The 21,779-nt window shown below is 46.5% G+C and overlaps 1 protein-coding gene across 1 annotated transcript; it reads left to right on the top strand.

The window, feature by feature from the left end:
* The first annotated feature begins 9,822 nt into the window (after positions 1 to 9,822).
* IRF2BPL (interferon regulatory factor 2 binding protein like) lies at positions 9,823 to 13,345 on the top strand. The gene has a single exon (XM_059474573.1). The coding sequence runs from the start codon at positions 10,394 to 10,396 to the stop codon at positions 12,605 to 12,607; it is 2,214 nt and encodes a 737-aa protein (XP_059330556.1). The 5' UTR covers positions 9,823 to 10,393; the 3' UTR covers positions 12,608 to 13,345.
* The last annotated feature ends 8,434 nt before the right edge of the window (positions 13,346 to 21,779 follow it).

Below are 21,779 nucleotides of genomic sequence, written 5' to 3'. Positions count from 1 at the left end.
TATAGGATTAAGATCCAAGTACTCTACAAGAAATCTATATGCAGTAATCTTTCCACATTTCCTCTCTATCCTCTGTCACAGACTATGGAAGATAATTTTAAAAGAGCTCTAGTATGTATGCTCATTATTTCCATTTTCGGGTAAGTGCAGCAAACAACTTCACCCTAGCAGATTAGTAGCAAAATAGTACACATTCCTGTATGCTAAATGAATGAAAAAAAGCAGGATTGAGTCAGAATGGGGGCAGAGGGAGAGAGACAGGAGGATTTTTTAAAAGAGTTTTCTGAATAATCAGGAAATCCAGTGAGACAAACAGAATGTGTAGAGAACAAGCCAGAATTATCAAATTACCATGACAACCATAGGCAAGAACCCAGAGAGAATCAGGTAAAGATATTACAGTAGAATTACAATTAACTTCACATTTATTAATTTTTAAAAAAATAATAATCCCAAGCAATCAGGAAGAAATATTTCTTTTGGCCTAGCTCATTGTGGTGCAAAGGCTTGTGAAATACAGCCTTTTTTGTAATTTTGAAATTGTTTTGTAAATGTATACAAGTAACTTTTATCTTGATTTGAATATGCTGATTGTTTTAACTATCAGAATCTAATGTCAGATACAAAACTCAAAATTGCATATGCTTTTATTTGCCTGAAAATAAAAGCTAAAAGAGAATTCAGAAAAGGTAGAGGGGGTGTGTGGGTATGTGTGTGTACACACACTTATCGTGTGTATTTCTCTGTTACTCCTTAAAAATTCTCTCTTGTATGTTTTTTAATGACTACTCTCTTAATTCAAATCTTTGATTAACACACAACCAAAAAGCTTTAAAACTGAATACAGTAAAAAAATGAATAAAACCAAAGTGGAGTGAAAGTCAAATAAGTAAGAGTGGTGGTGTTTAAAAATGCTACAGGTTAACCAGCAGGGAGTTAACCAGGCTGTCTGTTATATATGGCTTGGCATTCTGTTTTAATATTTCATTTCATGTATCACTGTTCACATATATTGGAAAGATAGAAGTATGCAGTTCTGAAAGGCAAAGACCCACGTTTAGAGACAGAAGGGAGGATTTATTCACATGGGGGGTGGTTGACTTTTTCCCCAGGTTTGAACAAAGCTCTCAGATTGTTAACACTTGAGTATGCAAACAAAATTCCCCCAGTGCTTTTTCTTTCCTAGTGTTTTGTGCCACTATCTGAACGCACATTGCATTTTACATGTGCCTGTGAACATGGATGTGTGCCCACACTGATCTTTTGAAATGCTGCCCTGAAGTTTGCTGCGTGGTCAGGGGAGCAGTGATGCACTCCATTGTTCCCTGCTATGATGTCATGCTCAGACTTCGCCTTGCTTCAACAGAATTCAGTTTACTGCTTTGCAGCAAAATGTCTTTAGGGAAGACAGATCTATTGCTGTAGCAGAGATGGAAAGAAACAATGTGAAAAACAACAAAAAAAGGCAATATAGGGGAATGAGTATAAATTCTGACTAAAATATTTGCTGCCTATATTTTTCTCTACACCTTTATAGAAGTAGATATGCACACTCATCTATACACACACTCAAACTGTGCATGGCTCAAAGGTGTGTTTGTTTTAATCTTGGGAACTAGGACAAGCTGAGATTCACTCTCAGGACTTGCATCATCACTAAGATTGCTCTTAAACATGCAGTCTTATATCACACTGTTCATTCTTTTTATTCACACTAACCACACGTGGAGTGCACATAATGGGTCTAATCCTGCTAGCTGTCCACTGATGTTAATGAGAGCTAAAGACATCGGGCATGCTACAACATCCAGTGGTAAATTAATTCTTTTCCACAGCATCTGAAAACTCTGCGTGGGGAGAGTGAGGGGAAGAAAGAGGATGGCTTTTTAATTATGTTGGGAGATCCTGAGCTAGAAGAGAAATCTAAAGGGACTGAGTGGGGAGAAGGAGGTCTTTCCTTCTCAATTCCTCCCTCCCTCCTTCCCACCCACCCTCCTGGCCTTCAAAAAAAAAAAAAAAAAAAAAAAAAAAACGCAAAAAAAAAAAAGAAAAAAAATCAAAAAACCCTGGGGCCAGTCCTTCCCGAATAGGGACAGTTGGCAGGTATGTGTTAATCTTGTTCCCAGCAGTTCGGAGGAGCCACGCACAGAGGCTCACCCTGTCCTTTCAAATCAGTGCTTCCTCTCCTTCAAGAGTTAAACTTCTCTAGAACATTTATTTCACGATCTCAGAGAGAAGAAAAAAAAAACAAAAAAACCCCACACACACGAAAAAAACCAACCCAACAGAAAAAACCCCAAAACCCAAAAAACCCCCAAACCCAAACCTGCAGAGCTGAGAGGCTGCAGATCACAAGGCCATTCTGATAGCCTCCTGTCCCCATGGCAACAGCAACGGCATTTATCAGTTCCTTATGAGAGCAGGCACAGCAAATCTGCATTGCACATGGCAGCCTTCCAGCCTTTCAAATGAAAGAGCACTTTGAACTGCTGCCAAGTGTGGAAGGAGCAGAGCTGTCAGGACTGCTTAATGCTGGCAGTTTGTACTTGGGAGCCTTTCAGTTCCCAGAATCCTTCAGCATGGCAGCCTGCCAGGTACTTAGCGGAAGCTAAAAACTAACCCCCAGACCATTCACTGCAGTGCACTCAAAATTTTCCACATGTACCATGTCACAAGTGCAGACTGTACAATGAAAGCAAACGCCTTCTGCTTAGGATTCTAATTTTATTAATAATCTAGGAAAAAGCAATCCGAGATTAACTGGCTGACAGCACTATGGTATAGCCACTGTTTATAATTCGGGGGGTGTATGTCACATGTGTATTTCATCCCTTAGAAATAGAATGAGCTCAGACAACAGGGGCTGCACAGCCCAAAATCTACATGCACTACCTGAATATGGGAAGATTGGTGTTAGCAGAAGGGAGAGGATGGTTATTTACAGTGGAGTGATTTTTAGCAGTCATTATCAAATGCATAGCAGTGAGATGTGAAACAGTAAAACAAGACACTATTGCTGGCTGGTAACTATTTTTTGCCCTTACCCTCTGCATTTTGATGACATTGTGAGAATCTTGGAAATTGGCTGATGAGTGTAGCAGAGATACATGGCTCTTGGTGCGTTTCCTTTCAGTGGAGAGTTTTCATGTGAACTTTTTATTGTTTTGCATTACCCAAAGCACAAGGGCTTCTACTGGCAGAGGAAACAAATTGGCACAGTTCTGCTTTTTTTTTTTTTTTTTAATCTGCACTGAGATCAAGGGCAAGGGCTTCATTTTCCAGCACTAGTCATAAGCCTTTAGCACAAATAGAATGAAAATTGTCTGTCGCTCAGGCAGTTGGACAGGGTTCAGGAAAACTATGTCTGGCACTAATTCCAAAGGGAGGAAGGTTTGGTTCAATCCAGCATCATTAATTTCAGTAAACTGTTTTCACTAGTCTGTATCCCACTGTTCAAGAGCTGTTTATTATCTTCTACTAAATAATGTTTTTGGAGAACAGAGTAATGAAAAATACCTGATATTACTTACATACATATTACTTGTATACACATGTATACTCTCACATGTATGTATGTATACACATAAATATAGATATGGTATATGAGGCTGTATTCTCTCTCTCTTTTTTTTTTTTCTCTTTTTCTAAACAATTGCTTGTTTCTTACCTTGCCTTCCCATTACAAAATGCTTTTATAATGCCAAATATAAAATAGTAAAAATAGCCCAGAAGGCAAAAAAGAGAGAGAAAGAGAGATTAAAAACCCTGGAGCAAAGACAATCTCCACAAATTTGTGAGTTTCACCAAAAAAAACAAGGAAATGTAGAGCCTCTTTTTCACCTTGCAGCTATCTTTGGCTGCTGCTTGAAGATTTGACTTAATTCACCCAGGCAGTAGTGTCTAAAAGTAATACGCCAAGACAGTTAATTTTGGCACTTAGTCTCCCTTAGGAATTTTACCAACAGTCTTTGTAAAGAAAGTAAATGATCTTTTTTTTCCTCTTGGTTTTTCCCCATGGCTCATCTTGATATGTGCTAATAAAAGAAACTGCCCTCAACCCCCCTTCTGTTCTCACCATTATCCTCTGTCCATATCATCCTTCTTTCAATAACAATATTAATCAGCATTTGTAACATGGTCTTGGAGACAAAGTGGGTTTGGTCTTTTCAGATGGCCTAGTTAGAGAGGAAAAGGAGGTTATGCCAAGTGAAATAACTTAAAATAGTGTCAGAGTCTTTTCTTTCTTTCTTTCTTTCTTTCTTTCTTTCTTTCTTTCTTTCTTTCTTTCTTTCTTTCTTTCTTTCTTTCTTTCTTTCTTTCTTTCTTTCTTTCTTTCTTTCTTTCTTTCTTTCTTTCTTTCTTTCTTTCTTTCTTTCTTTCTTTCTTTCTTTCTTTCTTTCTTTCTTTCTTTCTTTCTTTTCTTTCCACTTTTCTTTTCTTTTCTTTTCTTTTCTTTTCTTTTCTTTTCTTTTCTTTTCTTTTCTTTTCTTTTCTTTTCTTTTCTTTTCTTTTCTTTTCTTTTCTTTTCTTTTCTTTTCTTTTCCCCCCTTTCCCACCTCCCTCATTTCTTGGAAAACACAGTAAAGTTCTGTTCAGTTCTCAAGTGTTATTAATCACTGGTGGAGGCCAAAAGCAGGGATATTTTTCTTGGCAGCACGTTTTGATAAACAATCTGTGTATGGGGTGAAGGGAGGGAGGAGCCTGTCTTGCTGGTAACTAAGTTAATGTTTGGCAGATTCTTAACTGTCACGAAAGTGCAAGTGGCTCTCAGTGGGAATAGCCTTAAAAATGTACCGATCCAGATGATTCATTGTTGTTGATTGTTTACTACGTCCACAGGATGTAAGATGAAAACAGTCCAGGAAAAAGTAAAAATAACAACAGCGGAGGCCCCAGCTCTGCATATCCCAGCCTAAAACGCACTGCCCAATCGCTGGTCCCTTGCAGAGTGAGCAGAATTAATTATAGGTGTCTTATTTTGCACTGTAAGATTTGGCAAAGGCTAATGTGTGGAAATCTAGGCTCCCAGGCAGGTTTTCAAACCCTAAAGACAGCTGTAGGAAGATCGGTGTAGGGTGGGTGTCAAAGAGGGGACCCCCTTGCCCCCCCAGTGCTTCCCGGGGCAGAGGCGAGAGGCCGTGTCGGGGACTGGGGCTGCCCGGGGGCGCGGCCCGGCTGCGGGCAGGGCAGCCCCCGCCCCGCCGTGCCCCCGGCTCCCTGCTCCAGCACCGAAGGGGAAATGGCACCGGGAAAAGCACAGGAAACGAGAGGCAACCTCCGTTAAGAAATATGTCTTAAGAGTTCCTAGGTGGGAAACGCAATAAACTCTGTATGTCAGCAAGGCTCACTACCTGAAAAATGGTAGGAAAAACCAGAATTATAATGAGATGAGAATTGAAATGATAAACAGAAACATGTAACTACTCCTATTCTTTGTAACTGAGTGTTTTGACACTTCCTGGCAGCTTCTAGTAGAAGACAATGTTGTTTAACTTTTAATTTGACAAAATTATGCAACTTCTTCCTGAAGTGTTTGTGTTTTGATTTGCTGAACACATTCTCTTTACCACCAAGTGCTCTGTTCACTGCTAATCTCTACATTGTTTTGAAGCCAGTCATTTGATTGTGACGGATTTTATTTGCTATTCTGAGGTAAATCCATGTAAATTACACTTTCTGGAGTGCACTACCCTTCTCGTTCTTGTATTTTTTTTCCAGCTGTAGCTGCTGTTTGGATCAGTAAAGAAAGAGCCATTTCTGTGAGTGCCTGCAGAAGAGCCAGCTGCTCTCACGGCTGCAGTGATCAGTGCCAAAACTTTGTAAAGCGAACAGGAAAGAGTTAAACATATTCCCAGGCTGTAAGCATTTAGAGCCAGACCAGACTGTTCATTCCCAAGCTGCTGAGATCATGGGCTTTATTATCTCTTGCAAACTTTGGGGCTGTCCTATATTCTGCATAATTAACAGTGCACAGCTGATCGATAATCCACAGTACTCCTCTCTCATCCAGATCCGCAGTAACCGCCGTGTTTTGGAGCTCATGTCTGGGAGTGGCACGGAGTAGTGCCTGGGGTGCAGCCAGGCCACCTGGGTTTTGTCACTTTGTCCTTCATGGTGTGTTGCACCCTCTGCTTTCCATACTTGCTGGTGGATCTAGCAAAGTTCCTGCCCACTGTATTTTGTATGATCATTTTGATTCCTTCATTTAAATCAATGCTTCACGTGCTGTTTTATTGTTACGCAGACCCATATGTGCATGTGTGTACTTTCAAATAAAGATGGTAATAGGAATAAAGGAAAAGGGATTATCAGATGGCAGTATTTATCTTAGGACTGAAAGGAAGGAATTAGTAGATTTCATTTCTGATTGTGAAAATTATAGTCCTTGTCCCTTGGGACTTCTGGCAGGTCATAAACTTTGGGCAATCTCTGCAGAATCCCTAATGCCACATCACAGTGCTGACTTGTATTCCTGCACAGAAAACAGTAGCTGGGTAGCAATTGTTCTCAGCCACAGGTCCATTCCTCCTTGCACTCCCCTTCATCTCCCTAAACAATCTATTGTTTGGGGTTATTATGCTATTTTTTGTTTGCTCACTTATTTCTTTCAGTTAGCCAGATTAGACACCTGAATGGATTAATTGTTTGGGCTTCTTCTTTGCTTCCTCCAAAAGTAATATTAATTCCTGGATTATTTCAGAACTAAATAAACACCAGGCATGTTTAGAATAAATCCAGCAAGACCAATCTGGATTGCTCCTGTCCGTCACTCGCATGGCAAAGAGAAAAGGCAGGAGGTGAGGGGGAAAGCTTGCTGCTACCCTCGCAAGGACAGTGCTGCCATAGATGGGAAGATTGTTTCACTGCTACCGTTCAATCTATTTTTCCGTACCCAGATTAGATTGATACTGACAAGTCGTTCCCTGTGAAGGTGCCACAGCGTGGCATTTATTTGCATTTACATTGCAGTTCTCTTCATCAATCAGCTTTGCAGAGATCACTGCTGCTGCTGGCCATATTGTTGCTGTGCTGACACTTCATCCTTAAGTGCTGCTTGCGTAACGGTACAGTGCGTGCCCATGACCAAAGTTTAAATCAAAGTTTAATCATTATGGAAAGACAAACATATTTCTGCAACTGTGTATCCTGCAAGTAAGAGGAAAGGCAGTTTGGTCGGGTCACAGATGCTAATCTCTCTCTTTTTCTATTCACAAACTATAAAGGGAGTTGACAGCACCTGTAAATGGTTTTCTAAGGCTAGATCATATCTAAGGTGATTATTATTTACACCCACTATAAAGACTGCTCTTATGAGCCAAGAAGTCTGTTCCTGTGAGGTGAGTTTACCAAAAAAGGGGTTTCTTGCAGGAGGATTCAGTGGATCGAGGATCCAGGGTGAGGGGTAGTTCAAGCACATGGAGTGCCTTGTCATGGTTGGATTTGTGTAACCCAGGGACTGAAATACAGTCAGGATATGTTGCAGTTCTGCATTCTTAGACATGCGGGTGAAGGGAAAGCTTCAGGTCTCTCAACCAGAGATTTTAAAGCAGAGGCTGACCTTTTATCACAGCCCAGTTCTGCTCCTCATATGAAGATCAACGTGAGGCAGTATAAGGATAGGAAAGGAACTGACATTCCACTATGAATCAGAGGGAACACATGCTTATTTGGTGAAGGAAAGACATATTAATGTAGAAATCCTGCAGCCATCACTAAATCACTGTGGCTGGAAGCAAAGACTTTGACCAGCTTTCATCTGCCATACTTCTGTGAAGCTTTTGTAATGTCCACAGTTTAGGTGTGAAATTTTTAAGTGTGAAATCTACTCCCCTTTAGCGCATCTTCTTCAGCCAATTTGCGTACAGGAGACTCACATAATTCAAAGACTTTTCTATCTCTACTTACTACTTCTACAAGCTTCCCCTGAAAAAGAGTCACTTTGTCACAATTGATTTTCTAACTGTATTTTATCTGGTCCTACCATTTCTGTAACTTCAATCAATGTGTGCATTTCATTAAGCCTTCCCTATAAAATAATTCCACACACATATAATCAAATTCATTTGCCAGCTTTAAAGACTAGACCCGGACACATAAAAAATGCTTTAGACAACTAAAAATGAAAATGACACATATTGGTGATATGAAATGAAATATTTAAAGGGACGGATTTTTGTCATGTGAGTTCTAAAACGTTATTAATCGAATAGAAGGTGTCTATCTTCGTCGGGGCTGCATGGCTGCTGAGCGTGCCGATGTAAGGGAGCCGTGGCACCCCGCCACAGAAACACTAAGTTCTTTTAAAACACAGAGAGAAACCTGCAATGGACGGGGATTTCGGCGTTTGTAGCAACAAAGGAATCAGGAAGAGGTACTGAAAGAAAGAAATCCACCCAACACAGCCCAGCTGGGAGAGGTTCCGCGTTCGCCGAGCGTGCGGCCGCTTCCCCCCCGCCCTCCGCCGCTGCGCGCTGTCTCCGCGGGCACCGTGCGCCCGGCTGCGCCCAGTGACGCGATGCCGGTGGCCGCCCGCGCCGGGTCCCGGCCGAAGCGCGTCCCCGCAGTGACGCTTTATTATTCTTTGGACGCAGGCAGCGATGTCGATGTTTGCAAAAACAGCCGCCGACTGCAACGAGAGCAAAAGCGGGTTCTGCAGAGCCCCTCCTGGCCAGCACGGGCACCGGCGTGGCCGTGGGGCCGGGCGGGGAGCGGGCAACTTCGGGGATCGCGGGCGGGAGAAGGAAAGCTTCGGGGGGGGTTATTTTGTTTTCCTCCCAGCGAAATGAATTCTTGGCTTATTTGCATGAACCGAGGTTGTTTTAAGTAATTTGCCTGTTAACAGTGTTATGCAAATGTTAGCTAGCTATTTAAAGGGGGAAATAGAAGAAAAAAAAAAAAAAGCCGTGTGTTCTCACAACACCGGGGAAATCCTATGTCCCTTTGCATTAGCGAGATGAGATCATAGCGATTACTCACCTGCCTGGCCTCTCCTACACCCTTGAGCAATGCACAGCACTATCTTTCCCAGCCCAACCTTAAACACTTGGCAAACATGGCTGTTTAAAACAAATCAAAAGTGGAAGAGCTTCTGATGCAGTCACAGGCTTACAAAAACTGTGTCATTCTGTCTCTGGGATCACTGAAAGAGAAACACGAAATCGGATATTAAGGCGGGATCCCCCATTTGCCTCAGCAGCCGGAGCGCACGGGAATCCCACCGACAGTCGCGGTGGCAGAAAGCCGCGCAGCCGTCACGAAAGCAAAGCGGGGCGAACCGCGGGTTTACAAAATCCCGAAAGCGAGACATCTGAACTTAGAAAGCGCAGTCAGGGAAAAAAAACCAACCAAGCAAACAAAAAAAAAAAAAAGCCACCACCCACCACCACCACGACCACGACGACGACGACGACGACTGTGCATGCGCGCCCTGGCCGCGGAGCCGCGGCGGGGGGCCGGCAGCGCGGCCGGGAGGAGGGTGAGGGCGCGATCTGGCGTTCAAGTTTCCAAACATAGCCGGCAGCGCAGGCTGCCCGCGCCCCGCCGCGCTCCAGCTGCGGCCGCGCCGGGGAGGGCGCGGGCAGCGCGCCGGGCATGCGCGCCCCGCGCAACAAGTGGGCTCCGTGCCGGCGGCCGGGGGGAGGGGAGCGGGGCGCGGGCGCTCGGCGGTGACGCGGGGCCCCGCCCGGGTGCAGCCGAGCCGGGAGCACGGCGCGGAGAAGGGGAGGGGCGTCGCGGCGCGGGGGGAGCGCGGCGCGGCGGAGGGGGCGCGCAGCCACACGCGGCGGCGCGCAGCACCCCGCGCTCGGACTGCGAGTAGCGGCGAGGATGTGAGTGAGGAGCAGGCGGCGCCGCTCGCCACGCTGCTGCCGCCGCCGCCGCTGCTGCTCCCGGGCTGCCGCAGCTCCGCCAGCGCTCAGGGAAGCCGCCGCTGCCGGGACCGAACAGCTCCGTGCGGCTGCCCCTGTCTTGCTCACGGCGGTGGATCAGCACGTACCGAACTGCAAGCTCACGAGGCAGCCGTGGCGGGTGGAAGGTGACCCCCCCCCCATCTTCTTCCGTGCACCTCCGCCTCCTCCCGGAGGAGGAGCAGCAGCAAGCGGAGAGCTAGAGAGCGCAGGGAAACAGAAGCGGCTAGAAAGCGACCCCCACCCAGCCAGCCCCCCGGAGGAGCAGTGGAATCGTTTCCCACCCCACCGGGTCAGCAGCGGCAGCACCAGGTAGAAGAAGCCATCTCTGGCAGCAGGAGCGAACTAAAAGCAGACGATCCCCCTTGCTGAAACGGGCAACAGGATCAGGTACGGAGAGCCACCCCCCGCCCCTGCAGCCCGGGGGGGAAGACTGAGCCAGCCCCTACCCCGGTGGCAGCGGCAGCAGCTCCCCAGCCAGCAGCACCATGTCCGCCGCGCAGGTGTCCTCGTCGCGGAGGCAGTCATGCTATCTATGCGATCTGCCCCGCATGCCCTGGGCCATGATCTGGGACTTCACGGAGCCCGTCTGCCGGGGCTGCGTTAATTATGAGGGCGCCGACCGCATCGAGTTCGTGATCGAGACGGCCCGGCAGTTGAAGCGGGCGCACGGCTGCTTCCAGGACGGTCGCTCCCCGGGCCCCCCGCCGCCGGTCGGCGTAAAGGCAGTGACGCTTTCCGCCAAAGAAGCGGCGGCGGCGGCGGCCCAGCAGCAGCTCAACCATGTGGATGCCACTTCCAAGGCGGCCTCAGCGGGGCTGACCCAGTCCAGCCTGGACCGCTACGGGCTCAGCGCCGCCGCGGCGGAGCAGCGCAGCCGCTTCGAGTACCCGCCGCCGCCGGGCAGCCTGGGCAGCAGCCATGGCGCCCGCCTGCCCAATGGACTGGGGGGGCCCAATGGCTTCCCCAAGCAGCCTGAGGACGGGCCACCGGAGCTGAACCGGCAAAGCCCCAACTCCTCCTCCTCCTCTTCCTCCTCCCGTCGCGGGGCGCATGGGGGGCTCGTGTCTGGCCTGCCCCCGGGGGCCGCCGGCGCTCAGATGAATGTGCCCCCCAACCTGCTGCCGCAGACGCTGCTGAACGGCCCCGCTGCCTCCGGCGTGGCGCTGCCTCCGCCGCACGGGGGCCTGACCGGCCGCGGCGGCGGGGGTCCCCCCGCTCCCTCCGCCTCTTCCCAAGGGGGCACCTGCGGCGGTGGTGCCGGGGGAGGCGGCGGCTCGTCCTCCGAGGCCTGCGGCAAGCGGCCGGGCTCGGTTTCCAGCAGTGACCAAGAGCGGGAGCTGAAGGAGAAGCAGCGCAACGCGGAGGCGCTGGCCGAGCTCAGCGAGAGTTTGCGGAATCGGGCCGAGGAGTGGGCCAGCAAGCCCAAGATCGTGAGGGACACGCTGCTCACTCTGGCCGGCTGTACCCCCTACGAGGTGCGCTTCAAGAAGGATCACGCCCTGCTGGGCCGCGTCTTTGCCTTCGACGCCGTCTCCAAGCCGGGCATGGACTATGAGCTGAAGCTCTTCATCGAGTACCCTAGCGGCTCCGGCACCGTCTTCTCCAGCGCCTCCGGCGTGGCCAAGCAGATGTACCAGGACTGTATGAAGGACTTCGGTCGCGGCCTCTCCTCGGGCTTCAAATACCTGGAATACGAGAAGAAGCACGGCTCTGGCGACTGGCGGCTCCTGGGAGACCTGCTGCCCGAGTCTGTGCGCTTCTTCAAGGAGCTGGTGGGCGCCGACATGCTGCCGCAGCCCTACCTGGACGCCAGCTGCCCCATGCTGCCCACGGCGCTGGTGAGTCTCCCGCGGCCGGGGGCCGGGGCCGGCGGGGCGCAGGGCACGGCCGCAGCCTCTAGGGGACCTGGCGGCGGCGGCGGCGGTGGCGGCGGCGGGGCGATGCGCAAGAGGAAAGCTTCTCCTGAACCCTCGGATTCGGCCGAGGGGGCTCTGAAGCTCAGCGACGAGCAGCAGCGGCAGCAGTGGATGGCCAGCCAGAGCGAAGCGCTCAAGCTCACCATGTCGGCCGGGGGCTTCGGGGCGGTGCACGGCGGTGGCCCCCCGCCACCGCCGCCCCTCGGGCCTCACTCCAACCGGACCACGCCACCCGAGTCCGCCCCCCAGAACGGACAGTCCCCCATGGCCGCGCTCATGTCGGTGGCCGACACGCTGGGCAATGCCCACTCGCCCAAGGACGGCAGCTCGGTGCACTCCACCACGTCCACCCGCAGGAACAGCAGCAGCCCCGTGTCGCCGGCCTCGGTGCCTGGCCAGCGCCGTCTGGCCTCCCGCAACGGGGACATGAACCTGCAAGTGGCCCCTCCTCCCCCCAGCACCCACCCCGCCATGGACCAAGTGCACCCCCAAAACATTCCGGACTCCCCCATGGCCAACAGCGGGCCCCTGTGCTGCACCATTTGCCACGAACGCTTGGAGGACACCCACTTTGTTCAGTGCCCCTCTGTGCCCAGCCACAAGTTCTGCTTCCCTTGTTCCAGAGAGAGCATCAAGGCCCAAGGGGCGACTGGTGAAGTCTACTGCCCCAGTGGAGAGAAATGCCCCCTAGTCGGTTCCAATGTGCCTTGGGCATTTATGCAGGGCGAGATCGCGACCATTTTAGCTGGGGACGTTAAAGTGAAAAAGGAGAGAGACCCTTGAGTAAGAAATCCAATCCCTTCAGACTCCTGAAGATGTAGAATTGTGAATATAACAAACTGCAAAAGTTAGTCTTATGTATAGACATTATTTTCGTCGTATGTTTCTATATTTTGAAACAAAGGTATGTACTCTTCTTCATTTGAAGGATAGAGCTGGTTTTTGTTAAACAGAATATAATATTGTTTGGTTACTACATAATACCTGTTCTCATTTCTTTGGCAGTGTGTTGGCTAGGTACAAAGTTAATAGCCCTTAGCGATTACCTGCTGCTGGTGTGTATTTTTGTAAATGTATGCACTTCTCTGAAAGAAGAAGAAAAACACAAAAGACAAAAAAAAAAAAATTTTGCCAAGGCCAGTGTTGATGCCTAAAAAATTGCTACAAAAATGGTGACAGCTTATGTTTTACAAGCCCTGAGTGTTAGTCTTTCACCTTTTTTTTTTCGTTTTTGGTTTTTTGTTGCAAAACGGTGGGGTGGCTGTGGGGGGAGGGTGTTTTTTTGTTGCAAGTTTGTAAGGAAAATGTTTCCGTTTGTTTCTATTGATCTGAACGTTTTTTAATCTTCATGTGTTTTTTGTTTTTGCTTTTATTGATGCACGGATGCTTTTGAACAGTAGAGCAAAATGCTGTACATGAGAAACATGCTCTGTTTGTCCTTTATACATTTCTGTAGTTAACAGAACACTGTAATGTGCCTTGGAGCTTAGTAAATTGTAATAAATTCAATTGATATTAATACTTCTTGAGTAGCAAGTTTTATTTTTCTCTAAGCTTAGGCAGTATGTGCAAGCCGTGTTGGCTTTTTAAAGGTCTCCATTATACCAAGAGTCTGCAGTTCGTTGTGATAATCGTGGCACTTGTATGCACATTTTCACTTATATGTAGTAAGATGATGATGTTGATGGTGTTATCAAACTTACTTAAATCTTGGCACTGTGCCTATTTACATTTCACCTTTAATGTTGCAGTAACGGTTGCTGACTAAGCATTTTCTATTTACTGTTCCTGCATCTCATTTCCTCCTCCCTTCTCCTCCCCCCCACTGGCTCTCCAGCTGCAAGCTGTTTGCAATACAGGATGCATGCATTGCCTGTGCAATTTAGTAAGGCTTGAGATTTAAAATGAAGCCTTATTGTCACCAAAAAAAAAAAAAAAAACCAACCAAAACCAAAAAACAAACAAAAACCCAGCATCCCATAGTTAATAATTTTAAGAGTGGTTGTCAAAGTTTGACATTAGCCACAAACTCATGGTAAGGCAGGACTGTGGTGGAACAGAGTACAGAAAGGGTAGCATGAAATAACAGCTTCTACAGTTGGTGTTGCAGCTGGCGAGTTGCTACCCCATTTAGGCATTGGCTTTTCGTAACTTGAATTGATGAGCAGTTCTGGGGCTTTATTGTATTTTCAGGCAAGGAAGCTTCCTTTAAGCACTGAAGTGAATGCTTTCTTTTTGGCAATGATTATATGTGATTCTTTGTATAATTAACAATTCTGTGTGACATTGGCATTTTCTGGAGATAGGGGAGCAGTGTAATACCTGTTAAGTGATCAACAGGCAAAGTAAATACACAGGCCTCATGCTAGCTAGAAAATGCAAACAAACCTAATGTGAACTTTGTCCTTTCCAGTGAGGCAAATGGAGGAAAGAGGGGGAAACCTGAAAAAAACCCAGCAGCACTGCAAAAATCCTTTGCAGCTTGACCAGCAGAATATAGGGCTGTTCAAATGCAACAGTATCATAGGTTATGAGCTCTTAGTTTATTGAATAGTAAGGATCCCCACCCGCCAAAGCCCCATAGTTGTATAAAAGAAAGTCTGGATGGCATTTGGTATCTGCTTGGTCTTAATACATATTTGACTTGTATTCCTGGTGGGAAGGATGGTAGAAACCTTGGGACTATATTCTTAGTGTGCCTACAGATCTTTGCAGTCTTGTATAGATACACTCTGGCTGTTTCATGTGTGTGGGGAGGGGGTGGGGTTTGTTGTGCTCTGAGATTTAGTATTTGGCATCACTATATCTGTGATTTCATACAATGGCTTTGTGTGTGTATATATATTTTATTTTTTTTTTCTGCCAAGTAATATATCAGTGCTTAAAAATCTCCAAACATATTGTTCTTATGTAATGGATCAAAGAAGTAATGCAGAAAAATAATGTTTTGAGTTAATTGCTGGATACAACTTACATGTTTTTTAGAGTATAGATTTGTACTGGTCCTATTTTCAGTTATTTCTAAGCATGCAATTCTCACACGGCAGTTTATTTTTAAATCATGAAATAGGGAGACTAACATTGTAAGCTCATGACTGGCAGAGAAAAAAATTGTACACATGGTTGAAATTCAAGTTTAAACTTAAGGAGAAGTAATAATCATATGAGAATTGCAACTGCTATTAAAAGAAAACTATGACTGGCTATTCAACATTTAATCGTATCACAGAAGTGTGAATACCCTGATTTATATAAACAGAGCTACTCCTGTAATCTTGAAATCATTCATCAGTAGTTATAGCTAGAAAGAGACCCATTTGGTGGATTTTTAAAATTTCAGATCATTTTTGAAAAGCTCTTATTTTTTGAAACATAAGCCCACTTACGAGACTAATCGGTTTGATTTTAGCAGGCAAAGGAAAGGTAAGGTGCAGTAAACATTGGTGGAAAATAAGCTTGAAGTGAATTGTAATACTGCAGTTAATTAAAGTTAACCATAGCTACAGGGTGTTTGTTGTATGGAGGTTTTTTGTAACCATGTGACCTTTTCTTTTACTCTGGCTCATTAAGCAGCCAGTCTGGGCATATTAGCCAGCATTTCTTTGAACACACTCCATAGGTTTTTATCTTTCTGAAGATGTCCACAGCTGACAAACCAGTTGTAACCTTTTTTCGAGGAGGAAAGGGGAGCTGTCGAGTGAGTCTCATGTACAGAGATTCAGCTTATTTCTGTATTTTACAGTAATGCTCCCATCCCCCATACTTGCCAGTTATTTAAGGTACAGCCCAATGTTTGCTTGAATAAATGGTGTAAGTTAATTTATTTGTCCAGATGGTCATTTATTGTGCTTTCATTCCTTCTTGTAATGGGGAAGTATTTAAATGGTTTATTTTCCCAGGGAGGGTTGTTGTGTTTTGCTTTTTTGGTTGTTTTTTTTTTTTATTTTTTTTATTTTTTTCCCAGTTAGATTATTCTTGACATTTCTTTTAATAGCCTTGTAGCCTATTTTCTTAGAAATGGGTTAGAACATGTGTGTCACTGGATGTTTGTTTTTAAGCATTGGCAGCTGTGTGTGAGTTGGAGATAGATGTGTTTATGCAGTGAAGAGCTGCTATGTTCATTTGGGGGAAATACTACACAGTTCCAACAGGAACTAGAGTTTACCAATGGTAACTGGTGTAATTTAATACAAACCTTGTTATCTTTTTTATTTGCTTAGCAATGTTGTGCATATGAGCATGCTCACCTCCCTGAACTAGTCAGGACTAACATTGTTTTGAAACCGCAATCTCTTCAAATAGGCTGGCTGCCAGCACAGCTTTGCAGGGTTGCAGCAGTCACTGGAAAAAGGGTTGTCTGCTTCTTTATGTGTCTTGTGAGCTGAGATTTTCTTCCCCTCAAGGGAAAGGGCTTTGTCTTCAGAGCTCTCAGGTTCCCAGCTTACTATGCAGTAGTTGCCTTGCAGCTTCCCTTTTTCCTAAGACTTGCCATTTTCTTTTTTTTTTTTCTTTTTTCTTTCTTTCTTTTTTTTTTTTTTTTTTGTATGCAGTCATTCTCCATTCATTGTAGGATGGATTGTGTTGTGCATTAGCAACTTCTTTCTCTGCCAAAGTGACACATCTTGTAGATCTGCAGCAGAGTACTGAACTGTCACTGTAGTGCTGACTCTTGTAAGGCTATTCTTGAAGCAGAACAGCTTCCCCCTTGGCGTTCAGCCATCAGAATCCATTACAGCATGCATTTTCTACCCAAAACATATCTGTACCTCCAGAGTTGTCTTTACAACCATCCCCCAGAAGATGCAGAGGGCATGGTTATACCTTCCTGTATAGAAACATGCACTGCTGGGTTTATCTTCAAGGTGTCTGAAAACCATGTACCCAAGCTTCTGTTGTTTCAGCCCCTGCCTTAAAACCTTTTCTGCAGTTTGGTAAGGGAAATGTCTCTGCTGATCGGTGATGTGAAAAGAATGGCATACAAGGTCTTTTCCCAGATGGATGTCTTAGAAGAATTAGGCATGTGTGCACTGACTGAGGCTACCACAGGGCTCCTCTGATGAGCCAGACAAACAACTCTACGTGTTTGCTACAAGGCAGCCCAGCCCCACGCTGCCACCCCTGACTGGGAGGCTCTGCAGGAATCCAGTTCTTCTCCTTGGGAATTGACTTGCCTAACTCCATGAGAAGAAGCATGGGAGAGTACAAAAACATTTCAAGTTTTTGACAGCAAACCCACTCTCTTTCAGCCATTCAGGGAACTGTAGAGTGAGCAGCAGAAGGGAGCAGGTAGACATGTGAATGGGAGGGGGAGGATGCTCACCAAAAGTCTGTCTGGCCAGAACAATCTGTGACTGGTTGGACTGGCTGAGCTACTTGGGCTAGGTAGGTTCAAGATTCCAAGGTCTGACTGCTTGGCTGAATGCAATGAACCATGCTGGTACAAGTCTGCATTGCTGAGAGGGGACACAGCTACCCTGAAGTGTCCTCTCTCCCCCTTCACTGACGCAGCCGCACAGCCCTGCCTGTTGCCGGGTTGAGCCTGCATTCTCCTCGCTGCTGTGCGCTTTGCCTTCCCGAAGCGCCCTTGCAAGGTTTTTTGGAGGCGGTGGGAGCAGGGGTGGAGGTGAGGAAGGTCAAGCTTCTTAGGTTTCAGCTGATTTGGCATCCGCTCGCAGCCCTCCCCGCCCCATCCCCCTCCCCCGTAGCCCTTCTCGGCCATATGCACTCGGTGCTGCTTTTATGACCCTTTGCAAAGAAACCTTTAAGATGTGAACTGCTGCAAATTGCAAATTATTTTCAGGGAATTTCCCTTTCCCCTTTCTTACACGATCATCGTTAACAGTGAGAAGACTCTGGTTTTCTGTCGTCCCCGAAGACCCTACAGTGGAGAGCTGTCCCTTTCTCTCTGGCTGGCACTGCTCTCTCGGCAGTACTGGGTGTGCCAGGCCATCCGTTCGCCCAAGTCTGCTTCACTGGGGTATCTTTCTATTTCTTTTTTGGCCAGCGCAAAGGCCCTTTACTTTGTTTAGGGAGTGGAGGCTGAGCCTGGCAACTCCACCGCGGCGCGGAGCGGCTTGGCACTGCTGCGGCACGGCAGCTTAGGCAGGGACTGAACCGAACTGAATCAAACCGGGCTGGGCTGGGGAGGGTCGCCAGGGCATGCAGTTGCCGCTGGGTTGGGCCGACCTAGACAGCCATGTGATTGCCTGCCTGCCCTCCTGCCTGCCCGCCTCTGCGCAGGGGATGGGAACGGGGACATGAAACATGTCTGTGCAGCTTCAAGGAGCCGAGCAGAATTCCCCACTGTCATCATCCTCCTCCCCTCCCTCCCTGCAGGCTGCCAGAGAGGAGGGCTGATTGCAGCTCCGCTATTGTTCAAGTAACCTACAAATGGATTTGCATGGAGGCAGGTTGGGAGGGGCAGAGGGTGGGATTTATTAGCAGCAGCTAAATTCGTCGGGATTACTATTAGACTGAGAGCTTCTCAATGGGAATGATCCCTGGGTGAGCGATGGGGTGGAGGGGAGGGACTGGAAAGCTCCTTTTCTGCAAATAGGTGAAGGGGTGGCTGGCTCCAGCCGAGTCGGAGAGGCAGGCAGGGCGCAGCTGTCTGGGGACGGCGCTTCACCTCGGTTTAAACTGTAACCCTCTATTCCAAGCACGCAGCTCCTGGCAGCGCCGCTCATACCAAAGCCTTGACTCAGGGTTATCTGCATGCTGGGTAATAAGCAGCGTCACCAGAGGAATGTGCCGCGAAAGCAGCCATGCTGCTGCAAGCCTCCGCTCGCTCCTCAGGCAAACCACTGATTTAGCAGCCTGCTTCTGCTTCTGGGCTGCCAAACTGGCGAGGCGTAGGGGGCTTCTCCAGGGGGGACAGCCCCGAGAAGGGTTGAAACCAAAACAGTGTTTTACCTTTCCTTTGGCAAGTGTTTTTTATGCAAAGCTGCCTGGGACATTGCTACCCATATGTGAGAACAGTGCCTAGGAAAGGGTGAAGCTACTCCTCAAGTTACCACATTAGTTTATCCATTTTGCAGATGGGTAATCTCAAGTGTTTGAGCCAGGGTCACACAGCAAACTCCTATGAGAACAAGGGAGACCATAGCCATTGGTTACTGCCCCAAATGCCAATCTCCCTTCCTCTGGAATAAAAGCATGTTGTTACAACAACTGCACAGCTGAACTGAAAAGCACTTGTGTGACACAGGTGTTTGGGAACAACAACGCTCAGTGCCAGGCCAGTTGCCTGTAGCGTGCGTGCGCCCTTCACTCTGATAGCTCCAAGGCTGGAGGCTGTTGCTGTTCTTGCTGATGCAACATCCAGAGGGCTGGGGTGAAGAAGAGTGCATACCTGTGTGTCAGAGGTAGGAGCTCCCCTTTGGCTATGATGGAAAGCACACCACATCCAAATCAAAGACAGGACGGGGTTGCTTTGAATTGCTATATTCCGGATTATCTGAGGCAATCTTCCTCTTCACTGCACACATCATGGCAACAAGAGACAAGATCATAGTGGAGCTCAGGTTTTCATTCAAACGTGTCCAGACTGGCACACTGTTGGAGTAAGGACAATACACTTTTGTAGGTTTGATGTACATAAGAGCTAGGGGCAAAATTAGGGAGGGAGTGGGAATCCTGAATATCTGGTCTGCTACTGGAAAATATAGGCCACTGACATGTAGATGTTGAAAGTTTATTTGATCTAGCTTGATATGCTAGACATTTTCTCTTAGAACTCACTCAATGTCTATAACTGATTTCTGTAAAATAAAAAGACAAGGTATAAAACATCTGAGATTAAAACAACTGAAAGGGCTCTTGTCTTCCTGCAGCAGTAAATTTTGGAGTATTTTTTATTACTTGCTCAAGTATTGTTGATGTTCTTGACTCCCTGTGACATGTAAAGATAATTCCTCCCTGAAGAATTCAGACTGCATTGATAAGAAAGGCCAGTTGGCACATTTATTTTATCCCATCTCCTGCAATTAAAGATTATACTGTGTATCTTATCAAAAAGATGCAGCCTTTCAAAAGCTGTACCTTGCTAAGTGTACATACTCATTTTTGGCAAATATTTTCTGTGGTTTTGAGTGGTTCTCTGACTCCAACACCCAGCTCATCACCCTCCCATCCAGGAGTCAACTTTTCTGTTAATCCAACTGAACTCATTCAGCTGTGCTCACTGCACCATTTCTGCTGGAAGGGAGGCAGCAAGAGGTGTGGGCATCAAGGACAGTATCAGTTGTGTGATCTGTGGATATCTAGTCACATTCTGCTAACAATTAGTCAGCAGCCTTGATAGAATGTCTAGTGGCTTGTGTGACAGTTAATACCAGGAAGCAATGCAGAAATTCTCATGCTCTTTTGTACCTGTCTTTCCTCATGCTAGAACTGATGACAGCATTTCTTGAGAACTGCACTGCACATGCTTAATACAAAGAGCAGCTCCTTTCAGGTTTTTGCATGATTAGTTGCAGGTCTCTGCATAGATCTTCTGTGTTCTGATAGCTGGATTTTTACAGTACATATTTTGCAAGTTACAGCTTGAAGCTTCCTCCTTGCAGAAGGTTCTGTCATTTGAAGGAACCCCACCCTGCTCTCCCTTGAAGATGTGCAATCCTAGGCTGTGTTTGAGCATGCCTGGGAAGGCAGGTGCAGCCCGGCTGGATCCTCAACATTGCCTGCAAATAAACACTGCTTAAGCAAATTGGACTAAAAAGAACATTCAAGATTCAGGTAATAATCAGGACAGGTTTTGCTCTGTAGTCTCTATTCTGTGCTTTTCCCATCCCCTCTCCCTCTGAGTTATAGCCCAGAATATATGACACGATCGGGTTGCTATGGAAATAATTTACAACATGAACTATATAACAATGAAAGTTCTTAATAGCTCCTCTATTGAAAACAACAACATCAGGTTAAAGTCACTTTAAAACCTCCCAGAATTCCCTTCTGTTGTTGTAAATGAGGACTGAGGTAAAATAAAAGATTTATTTTCTAATATTTGAAGGAAAATAATCCTTCCAGCATAGAACATGTAAATACAGTTGTATTCTTCTTCACTTGACCAGCACATACATAGCTGTCAGATGTGTCCTCCAGCTCAGAGAAGATGGAAGATGCTTAAAGCCAGTAAAATTCTTCAAACCTTAGAAGCAAGGGATCAGATTAGAGCAAGGTTATTTCCCTGCTTAAAGCAGGCCCTTCGTGCTCTTATCTTGGTCTGAGTCTGTGGGAACTGTAGGCTGTCACCTGCTCCAAATCATTTCCTCCTCAGATGAGCTTTGTAGAGTTGCCTGATTCCTTCCCAGTACTCTGAGAGTCACCATATTTATATTACTTACTGCAGGCATTTAAGGCACCAGTCCTTGGCAGCACACACATCCTTACTCAGGGTCTTGTCCAAACTCAGTTGTACAGTTTGATGGGGACCCATCCCATTACCACACAGATTTCTCAATGATGTTCTGTTTCAGGGCTGTAATGTCTCTGTACTGATACACCAACTTTCTTTGATGCCTAAAGATGTCTGGGTCCGGATAGCTCTTTTACTAATCTTCTTAAGCCTTTTTGGCTGTTGTTCCCTAAGGAATCCTGGCCATGTAGTTACCAGACTTCTCTTGGTTTTTCATTTAGTTCACAGTGGAGTTCCCACACAATTTAAGATCATTTGGTCTCAATTCAACATTATAGCCCTCACCACACAGGAGTTTCTCTAACTGCCCTGTTGAACAGCTCCATGTCTCAAATGGCACACTTATCTGTATATGATGGGCACATGCCTGTATATGCTCCAGTGTACAATCCCTTCCCTTTTGCAGCTGTGTATCATTGGAGTATCCCTGCTCTCAGAAGAACCTTCTGTAAGCTGATGTAGGACTAATAATTCTTCTTTACCTCTTGTAGCAAAATGCTATAGTCTAACATGAATTCATTTCCTCCACACCACTTCCTC

Source organism: Ammospiza nelsoni, chromosome 6, assembly GCF_027579445.1.
Source record: "Ammospiza nelsoni isolate bAmmNel1 chromosome 6, bAmmNel1.pri, whole genome shotgun sequence".
Lineage (NCBI taxonomy): Eukaryota > Metazoa > Chordata > Aves > Passeriformes > Passerellidae > Ammospiza > Ammospiza nelsoni.
The sequence above is the reverse complement of the archived record's forward strand: the minus strand, read 5'-3'. Positions and strand labels throughout refer to the sequence as shown.

Coding starts and splice junctions, on each gene's coding strand:
- IRF2BPL (XM_059474573.1), top strand. CDS start 10,394: ATGTCCGCCGCGCAGGTGTCCTCGTCGCGGAGGCAGTCATGCTATCTA.